A 10,871-nucleotide genomic window follows, 5' to 3' on the forward strand; every position below is an offset into this window, starting at 1 on the left:
GCAACCAAACCAAAAAACAACCTCTAAAAAACCCTACCCAAACCAGAAGAAAACAAACTCTACCCGGGGATATTCAGAGCATATTTTTAAAGTAAAAACCTCTTGGAGTAAGTGCAGCCTTATGACTAATGGATTTACAAATTCTAGACCTTTCTCCTAATTTTATATGTGTGTTTTCTTTTACAGAGCAAGAACATGATCCTGGATCAGGCCTTTAAGTACATAACAGAAATGAAAAGACAGAATGATGAACTTCTGTTAAATGGAGGGAACAATGAGCAGGGTAAGTACAGGTGCTGCTGGGGACTCTAGAATTTCTATCCCTCACTTCTGCTGTGTCTCTGTACTGACCAACAACAAAGCCTGGAACCACACATGAGAATCCCAAGAAATTATGCACATACAGGAAAAATACAGCTGCTTAGAATATCTTGAAACAAAAAGCCAACAGAATGCCCAAGTGAGTGTTCTGGCTCATAGCTATCAGATAATGAAGCAATTGCATTGTGATGTAAAGCAATTACAGAGCTTATATGTGATGTGCCATCATCTGGTAAATTCTGCCCCAGTTTATTCTACTGTAGTGACCAGAATGATTTCTGACAAACTTCAGTTAGATTTTTTTTCATTGAAAAGATGACGTTTTCTTCATTCATGAAGCTTTTTTTTTTAATTTGAAAAGCTGTAAAAGTTGTAACAGCTCATTTTATAAAAATATAATGCATCACATAAAATTTACTTGAATAGATGTGTAAAAGTACAGTGATGGAGGTGTGACAGAAATAATCTCAGGGCTGATGTTGTGGTTTGTGATTTTTATTTCTGCTATATTGTGATTTTCCCAGTTTGGTTGAGCTATCTCCCAGGTGCATGGCCAGGTTTTGTGGCTTTACATGAGTGCTCTGTATTTCATTTTGTCTGTAATTTTTAGATGTAATGAAACTTAATTCTTCTGGAAAGCTGTAAGCTTATCAATTAAAACAGTTTTGGTGTTTGCAAAAGAGCAGGGAAAAGAAAAATATTAATGTGCTTGTCTTTCTTTCAGGAATTAAACAATTTTGATTAGCATTTAGTTTCATCTGGGTTAGTCCTAATGTTTTTTCCTAAGTAATTGGATATATCCTGCTATTGGTAATGGAATAGTCTGTGAAATTCATTCACTTTCCCATTCAGTAGGGAGACTTAGCAGGATAAGAGCGCATAGGTTGTGCTAACCATTTGAAAAGAACATACATTATTAACAATTTATTCAATTTATTTCTACAAATTATTTCAATACCACACAGTGTTTACTCTCTAAATCATGTGGTAACATTATTTCATTATTTGCTCTGGTGCTGATGTAATGGAGTGCTCTCGCTGTTTTGTAGCTGAAGAGATAAAAAAACTCCGGAAACAGTTGGACGAACTGCAAAAGGAAAACGGGAGATACATCGAGCTACTGAAAGCAAATGATATTTGCTTATATGATGACCCTACAATCCACTGGAAAGGAAACCTCAAAAATGCCAAGGTCTCAGTTGTTATTCCCAGTGATCAGGTTCAAAAGAACATCATTGTTTATTCAAATGGGACTCAGCCCAATGGAAATAACCAGGGAGCATCTGTGCAGGGAATAACGTTTAATGTTGGTCATAATTTACAAAAGCAAACAGCCAACGTTGTGCCGGTTCAGAGAACTTGCAACCTAGTGACTCCTGTGACAATTGCTGGTATTTATCCCACAGAAAATAAATCATGGTCACAACCTACGGTTTCTCCACTGGCTTCTGCCCAGACAGCTCCATCAGGGAATGTTCTTGAGCTCTCCACCCCGGAGAACGAGCCAGGTGTGCCCACTGCTGCTCCTGCCAGCTCACAGGGCACACCTCGGCCTGCAGCAGAACAGGAACTACAGTGTTCTTCAAATAATGCACCACAGAATGAGCAAAATCCCCCAAAAAGTAAAAGTGATGAGGAGGACACTAAATCAACAAAGAAAACGCTCCCGCAGGGAGCCAGCCTTCCTTCCAGTGCCTCCGTGGAAGCCTCCCAAGGTCAGCAGGTGAATGCAACTTGCTCAAGTACACACAATTCCCGGAATGACCTCCAGGAGAGCTGCACCGTTTCAACCACAGACACAGCTTGTGTGCCACCTGTGAGACCTGCAGAGAGCTGCTCTTCTGCAAATGTCCCCAAAAGTACGGACGTGGTCAGCAGTGCTGGCACACCGGTGACGTCTGCAGCAGAAGGAGTTAAGGCTGTGACAGCAATAAGCACTCTGGCTGGCAGTCCCCTGGAGAACTGCTGGTCTTTTTCAGGCTCTTCAGGTGTTGGCACTTCAGACTTGAAAAACATGAGTAGCCTTACCCGGATGCCTTCAGCTGGGAACACACAGACCACATGGACAACCTTGCAGCTGGCAGGAAACACGGTTCAGCCGCTGAGCCAGACGCCATCTGGGATCATGACTGCCCTCCTCAACGAGCCAGTCAATGCTGCTGGCACTGTGTCTTCTGCCCAGAGCAGGCCTTTGACTACAAGTATCAGTTTGCATGCTTCTCTGCCTGGGGATGGCCAGGCAGCTGAACAGATTGTAGTTACCTTGCCCTCGTGCCCACCTGTACCTATACAGCCTTTAATCAGCCAGCCACAGGTTAAAGCTCAGGCTGCAGGAAATATCCTTCCGTTAAACTCAGCTATGCAGGTGATTCAGATGGCTCAGCCAGTCGCCTCAGCTGTGACAGGAGCACCAGCAAACCAGAATGTCATCATTCTCCAGCCTCCAAACCCTGCTCCGTGCCCACCCATCGTGAGAGCGGAAGTTCCCAGTCAAAATGTTAGTCAGCAAATTGTAATTATACAAGCTGCAAATCAGAATCCTCTTCCCCTCCTCTCTGCTCAGCCTTCTGCTTCTGTAAGAGTTCCCATGAATGGGCCGAGTGCAGTCGCCAACTCCAGCGGTTCCATGCAAAATGCCTCTCTTCCACAGACTTTTGGAGGGAAACACCTTGTCCATATATTACCAAGGCCATCTTCTTTGCCATCTTCTAGCTCTACGCAGACATTTTCAGTGACAATGTCCAACCAACAGCACCCTCAGACTATCTCATTAAATGGGCAGCTTTTTGCATTGCAGCCTGTGATGTCTTCATCTGGAGCTTCAAACCAAGCCCCTATGCAAATTATTCAGCCCACCACCAGTGAAGATCCAAATACCAATGTTGCCCTCAACACATTTGGTGCTTTAGCTAACCTCAATCAAAGCATATCGCAAATGGCTGGGCAGAGCTGCTTGCACTTGTCTCTCAGCCACCCCACCAATCCTGCAACAGTCAGTAACCAGATTGCCACAGTCAACTGTGTGTCATTGCCAACTTCTGTGGCATCTTCAGTGCCTGCAGAGGTTTCAGTATTAACCAGTGTGTCTAATTCCATTAACCCTTCCCCACAAAAAGCAGCTGCTGGCTTGCCATCCAGTGCAAAATTAAAAAGGACAAACAAAAAGCCAAGCACAAAGAAACACCTAACAGTCAATAATAAAGTGTCCTGCCCAGCAGCTCCTTGCAAAGATGCAGGGAAGGTGGACTGTGCTCCTGTGGAAACGGTGGCAAAGCCCTCAAGTGGCAAAGGGCTGGCAGAGAATGCCCCAGCAGTGTCACAGGCTGTAACCACAGCGCAGGCGGGCGGCATGGCTGCAGCGAGCAGCGTCAGCATCTCTGACTCTCCTTCCAAAGAGGCTGCAAGCTCTGAACAGGCAGTGAAAACCCCCTCTGCCCCAGAGCCAAGCTCAGCAGAGGTGCCTCCTTCCACACCATTGGAGTCTGTAGTGTCAGAGCAGCTACTGCTCGCTCCCCCGCCGGCCAAAGATGCTGCTCCTCGCCAGCAGGCCCAGGGATCTCAGAGCCACCCACCACCTGCCTCTGTCCCGTCAGAGTCCCCCCAAACCCTGCACACCCCCCAGCACCTTAACATCCTCTGGTAAAGAAGCACAGGTGACACACTTGCATGTTGCAAATGAGACTTCAGCAGCACAGAGCAACACAGCAGGTCATACTTCCAAGGCAGGAATGATTTCGGAGTCCTGCAATGTTGCACAGGATTCCTCAGTGGTAATGCAAGATGCGGACTTGTTAGAAGGACAGGGTCTAACCAAAATGCTGTCTGATCTCACAAAAGAAAGAACAGCTGTGGAAAAAACCTCTTCATTTACTGTTCAGGCGGAGCATTCTAATTTTCCTATGGAAACCTCTAAATCAGCAGAATCAAATGTTGATTTGCCTGAGAAGCAGGAACTTTTGCTGATGAACACGGAAAGTGATGCTCTCTCCCAGCCTCACTCCTGCATCTCTGATCAGGAAGTGGTCAGTGCTTCCCTTATTAGTAGCAGGCAGGCAGACTCCCCCATGTCAACCAGCTCTGGCAGCAGTCGGGGCTTCTCAGTTGCATCTATGTTGCCAGATACCACCAGAGAAGATGTCACCAGCAGCACCTCTACCAGTACCTGTAACAGCTGCACATTTTCAGAACAGACCGACATTGTAGCTCTTGCAGCAAGAGCTATTTTTGACCAGGAAAGCCTTGAGAAAGGCGGAGGGGGAATACAGGTTAACACAAGGGATGTCATCTCTAAGTCTGAGGTTGCGCCTTTGGAGAGAGAGCAACAGCCTTTTAAACCTCAGTCAGTGAAAGAAAACAGCGCAGGGCCACTGGAAACGGCACCGAACAAATTCAGTGCTCATGAAACAGTACAGCCAAATGTTGACAGGCAGGTTGAGAAGCCAAGCTGCTCTGTAGGAGGTGTGGAAACATCAAACACTCCTTTGCAGATTTCCACTTCCCAGACACCCAGCATAACCAGTCTAAGTGTGAATAATCTGATACACCAGAGCCGCATTGTCCATCCCCTGGTGAGTTGCTCGGGTTTATCCCAGTCTTCAGAGCCTGCAAGCGTCCCTGCAACCGTGAGCCTCTCCCTTCCATCTAGCACATACATCAATCCATCTCCAGGACCTGCTCTGATGAGTGAATATGCTCAGGAGCAACTGAATGCTATCAGGGCAAGCAGCATGCAGGCTCCCCAGCTGCAGGAATCCCACTTAAAGCAGCAAAACCATGAAGGTCGCAAAGACTCTGCCAAGAGGGCCGTTCAGGATGACCTGCTGCTCTCTACAGCAAAGAGGCAAAAGCAGTGCCAGACAGCACCCATAAGGCTGGAGGGGATGGCGCTGATGAACCGGACACCAGAGGGTATTGCTGATCAAACACAGATGCTGGTTAGTCAGATTCCTCCTAATTCATCCAACTCAGTGGCACCAGTGAGCAATCAAGGGCACGCTGATGGCCTCAGTAGGTTATTCCCACCCAACAGCAATTTCGTGACACCGGCTTTGAGACAAACTGAAGTTCAGTGCGGTTCTCAGCCACCGCTCTCAGAGCAGCCAGGCCAGGCAGGGCAGCACTTGCAGCCCATCCAACATGTCCCTGCCCAAGGCATCTCTCACCTTCACAGTAATCACCCCTACTTGAAGCAGCAGCAGGCTGGGCAGTTAAGAGAGAGGCACCACTTGTACCAGCTGCAGCACCACGTCACTCACGGAGAAAACTCAGTCCACTCTCAGCCCCACGGCGTCCACCAGCAGCGGACGATACAGCAGGAGGTGCAGATGCAAAAGAAACGGAATCTCATCCAGGGAACACAAGCCACACAGCTTTCTCTACAGCAGAAACACCACGGAAGTGATCAAACACGGCAGAAAGGTGGTCAGCCCCATCCTCACCACCAACAAATGCAGCAGCAGATGCAGCAGCACTTTGGAGCGTCCCAGCCTGAAAAGAACTGTGAAAATCCTGCAACAAGCAGAAACCACCATAACCACCCTCAGAGCCATATCAATCAGGATATTATGCATCAACAGCAACAGGATGTTGGCAGCAGACAGCAAGGTTCCACTTCGGAACACGTGTCAGGGCACAATCAGATGCAAAGACTTATGACCTCGAGGGGCTTAGAGCAGCAGATGGTGTCCCAGGCCAGTATCGTTTCCAGACCATCAGATATGACATGCACCCCTCACAGGCAGGAAAGAAACAGAGTTTCCAGCTACTCTGCTGAGGCTCTCATTGGGAAGACGCCCTCTAATTCTGAGCAGAGAATAGGAATATCTCTTCAAGGCCCTAGAGTTTCTGACCAGCTTGAAATGAGAAGCTATCTTGATGTTTCTAGAAGTAAAGGGTTGGCAATTCACAATATGCAGGGCCGCCTGTCAGTCGACCACACAGTTGGCTCGGATGTGCAGCGTCTTTCTGATTGCCAGACATTTAAGACCTCTGCACCCAATCAACAACCAACGGCCAATTTTGATGTACAGGCTTCAAGAAACAGTGAAATTGGCAATTCTGTATCCTCCCTCCGGGGCATGCAGTCACAAGCGTTCCGAATCGGTCAGAATGCTGCGCCATCCATAGAGAGGCAGAAGAGACTGCCCTACCAGCCAGTGCAGGGTATTCCAACGGGGAATACCCTGCCATCGAGGGAAAATGAAAACACATGCCACCAAAGTTTTATGCAGAGTTTGCTCGCCCCTCACCTTGGAGATCAAGTCAGTGGAAGCCAAAGATCAATCCCAGAACATCAAAGGAACACGCAGTGTGGTGCCTCCTCCACAATCGAGTACAACTGTCCCCCAGCACGGGAGAGCGTCCACATCCGAAGGGATGGTGATGGCCAGAGCAGGGAAAGCTGTGACATGTCCATTGGTGCAATTAACACGAGGAACAGTTCATTGACTATTCCTTTTTCGAGTTCTTCTTCCTCAGGAGACATTCAGGGCCGCAATACAAGCCCAAACATTTCTGTGCAGAAGTCCAACCCCATGAGGATGACGGACAGTCATGGAACTAAGAACCACATGAATACACCTGTGTCTAGCAATATGCATGGAGTTGTGAGGCCAGCTCACCCTCATCCTGCAGTTTCTCATGGCAGCGGTGAGCAAGGGCAGCCTTCTGTTCGTCAGCCAAATTCTTCGGTCACTCAGCGCTCCAGGCATCCTCTGCAAGACAATGGGGGTTCTAAAATACGCCAGCCCGAAAGGAATCGATCCGGAAATCAGAGACATGGAAATGTCTTTGACCCGAGTCTTCCCCATCTTCCTCTGTCCACCAGTGGCAGCATGATCCTTGGGCGCCAACAGTCCACGATAGAAAAAAGGGGAAGCATTGTCCGATTTATGTCTGATGGCCCTCAAGTGTCCAACGATAACGCGGCCCCTGACCAACATACGCTTTCCCAGAATTTTGGATTCCCTTTTATTCCTGAAGGTGGCATGAATCCACCAATAAACGCTAATGCTTCTTTCATCCCACCGGTCACCCAGCCTAGTGCCACTCGGACACCAGCTCTAATCCCAGTTGATCCTCAGAACACACTGCCATCCTTCTATCCACCCTACTCTCCTGCCCACCCCACCCTCTCCAATGACATTTCTATCCCTTACTTTCCCAATCAAATGTTTCCGAACCCAAGCACGGAGAAGCCGAGCAGTGGAGGTTTAAACAATCGATTTGGATCCATTTTGTCTCCTCCCAGGCCTGTTGGTTTTGCTCAGCCAAGTTTTCCTTTGCTTCCAGATATGCCACCAATGCACATGACCAACACATCACACTTATCCAATTTTAACTTAACTTCTTTGTTCCCAGAAATAGCCACAGCTCTTCCTCCAGATGGCTCAGCGATGTCACCTTTGCTTTCCATTGCAAACACATCTGCTTCAGATTCTTCCAAGCAACCCTCAAACCGCCCTGCCCACAATATAAGCCATATTTTAGGTCATGACTGCAGCTCAGCTGTATGAAAACTGGCAGACTGACTTCTGGTCTGATTTGTTGTTTATATATTTAAGAAGAAGGAAGAGGATCTTAGTGTCACCCCTGGAGAGATCATTCATAGCATCACTGTTTATTTGCCTCAATGTATGTCTATGGTACTTTCCATATTCCGTTGTGTTTCCACCCACCTTACTGACTCTAAAGCACCAGTGCCTATAGCAATGCTTACTTACTAGGAAATGGTAAGGATGCAGCATTGAGAGCTGTGCAAATGCTGGTTGTTGATTTTCCAACAATCAGGTTTGATGTCTGGTTGTCCGAAGGTAAGGGCCACCCTCAGTAATACATGGAGTGAGAGCATCCATATGGAGATAAGAAACAAGTGCTACAGGTGTCAGTTTGTTACTCACGTGTTTACCTGAAACTGCAGAGGAGCTTGGAGTGGTTTGGGTTTCTCTTTTTCCTTTGTAAAATATCTTCAGGAGCTTCAACACAAGTCAAGTCTGTGTTAACCCAGTGCTAATTGGAAAAGGCATTTGTTGTGCAGCTTTTGTCTGTCTCAAGCTTGTCAGCTACATTTAACTTAAGGCTGACTTTACCTGGTGAAAATTACTGTGTGCTCCCATGGTCAGCAATTAAAAGTACTGTTTTAGAAAATTTAGATTTCTTTAACCCATGACTTTCTGTTTCCAAGAATCTTGTTTGGATCTGTTTCAACAGTGGCTTCAGTTACTGCTGAACTCAGTTACTGTTTCAGTGTAGCTTAAGACTCCTGGTGCAGTCAGCAGAGACAGCAGCCGTGTTTGTTGCCATTTCATTGTTGACTGCTGCAAGTTACCTCAGGGTGGGTTTTGTACCTTGTTTAGCACCTTCTTAATGTCTTTTTTTTCCCTCTCTACTGTTCTTTGGCCCATGCTCTAACACCAGCTTTCTGCTTTCTGTGAGTGACAGCCCTTTGTTGTAGCAGGCAGCACATGGGAGGAGGACTGAGCCTGTCACATCCCACAGAATGAGTGGAGATTCCTGGGGGCACAGTTTTTACTTGATATTGCTGATAGGATTGAGCCTGAGTTAATATCAGTACTCTGCACTTGAATGCACCTTTTATCTAAACCTGTGTGATTGTGGCTGAAGGAGGAACATGGATGTGTTGAGAGTGAAACACACAGGAAGACATTGGGATTTGAGGAAGGGTGATGTGTTTGTAGATGCATGAGAGACGGAGTGAATGTGTGTGCTGGCTGAGTCTCCAGTACTTTCACAAATTTTGGTCCTAATTCTTCTAAAGGAAAGGGAAGAATTAAGTAAATTTTATTTATGTAATGTCTCTGCAGTGTGCTTTTTCTTCTAACAAGGCAGAAATACTTGTCTTTTATGTGTTTGGAAGTACCATTCTGGGTTTGATTCTTCAAACAACATAGTAACTTGAGGTTCCATGGCATACAGTCATCCTCTGCTTGTGTGTTGCTCACCAGTGCATCATCTTGTTGCTCCCGGGACCTGTCAGAAGCTCCTGGTGAGGGCATGGGCAGGAGCAGACTCCCTGGGATTTTTTGTTTTGTTTCTTTTTCTTTGAAAAGTGGAAAGGAAGATATTCCTCCATGTCAGAGAACAGGACCCACAGAGAGGGACCTAGAACAGTTTTCCACAGCTTGACTGCCCAGACTTTGTTTTTGCTAAGCCCTTTTACACTGATCCAGGAAAGTAGGGAGGCTTTAACATGAAAAATAATTGGGCTGTGTCTGTAGTCTGTCCTGACATCTCTGCTCTTGTAACCTGCGGTCTGGTGTTTTTCTGCAAGGTGAAGTAAAACAGTTCTGATCCTGGTTAGGACTCACAGAAACACAGAATGAACTAGGTTGGAAAAAACCTTTGAGATCATCAAGCCCAACCTCTGATCTAACCTAACACCTCCTCATCAACTAAACCATGGCACCGAGTGCCACATCCAGTCTTTCTTAAACATGTCCAGGGATGGTGACTCCACCACCTCCCTGGGCAGACAATTCCATTGCTCCATCAATCTTTCAGTGAATAATTTTTTTCTCATGTCTAACCTGAACTTCCCCTGCACAGCTTGAGAGTGTGTCCTCTTATTCCGTCAGTTGCTGCCTGGAGAAGGAACCAACCCCCACCTGGCTACAGCCACCTTTCAGGAAGTTGTAGAGAGTGATAAGGTCACCTCACCTCTGAGTCTCATTTTCTCCAGGCTAAACACCCCCAGCTCCCTCAGTTGTTCTTCACAAGCCTTGTGTTCCAAGCCCCCTCCTCTGGATGTGCTCAAGCCTCTTGATGTCCTTCCCAAACTGAGGGGCCAGAACTGGACACAGCACTCAAGGTGACCCTTTTACAGCACTTGGCCTCACCAGTGCCGAGTACAGGGGAAGGATGACCTCCCTACTCCTGCTGGCCACACTGTTCCTGACACAGGCCAGGATGCCACTGGCCTTCTTGGCCACCAGGGCTCACTGCTGGCTCATGTTCAGTCCGGTGTCAACCCCCAGGTCCCTTTCTGCCTGGAATCATGATTTAATTCAGTTGGAACTTATTTTAAGACACTAAATCTAAGTGGTGCATCAGTTCTCTGTTTCTTATAAGTAATTGAGTGTTTCAGTTCACAGCAAGGCAGTTTCTCTGTGCCCCAGTGCAGTCACCAAGTGGCAGCCACTGGCCTGTGCAGGGGTTAGGAATGAGTCAGTCCTCAGCCTCAAACCAGCCCAGCCAGCTGCAGGTCTGGATGTGCCCTGGTGAGACTCTTGACCAAAGGAGTGTCTGTGGTGCAGGAAGTCTCAAAGGGTCTGCCTCAGAGGTGAGGTGAGCTCTGTAACAGTGGCTGTTCCATGGGTTCTGGATGGTAGGGATGGGGATTGCAGCAGCAGCCACTCTGTGGTCACACACACTTGTCTGGTCTTTGAGGAGGGAAGCAATTGTGCCCATTCTGGCTCTCTTTAAATGGAATTGTGTGTGCAGCAATGGGTTTGGCTTTCAAGACAAATTAGTGAAAAATTAAGCCCTGGATTCTAGGACTTTATATAAAGATTCTAATCCTGCTCATCATTCCA

At 47.2% G+C, this 10,871-nt stretch overlaps 1 protein-coding gene across 1 annotated transcript in view; it reads left to right on the top strand.

Annotated features, from left to right (window-relative positions):
- Window positions 1–10,025, top strand: part of USF3 (upstream transcription factor family member 3) — a 30,070-nt gene extending 20,045 nt beyond the window's left edge. Inside the window, 3 exon segments of the mRNA XM_030951769.1 lie at window positions 187–283; window positions 1,371–3,901; window positions 3,903–10,025. Of these exon segments, the coding sequence (XP_030807629.1) occupies window positions 187–283; window positions 1,371–3,901; window positions 3,903–7,835 (6,561 nt within the window). The 3' untranslated portion in view covers window positions 7,836–10,025.
- Window positions 10,026–10,871: the final 846 nt, after the last annotated feature.

The sequence above is a fragment of the Camarhynchus parvulus genome, chromosome 1, assembly GCF_901933205.1.
Source record: "Camarhynchus parvulus chromosome 1, STF_HiC, whole genome shotgun sequence".
NCBI lineage: Eukaryota > Metazoa > Chordata > Aves > Passeriformes > Thraupidae > Camarhynchus > Camarhynchus parvulus.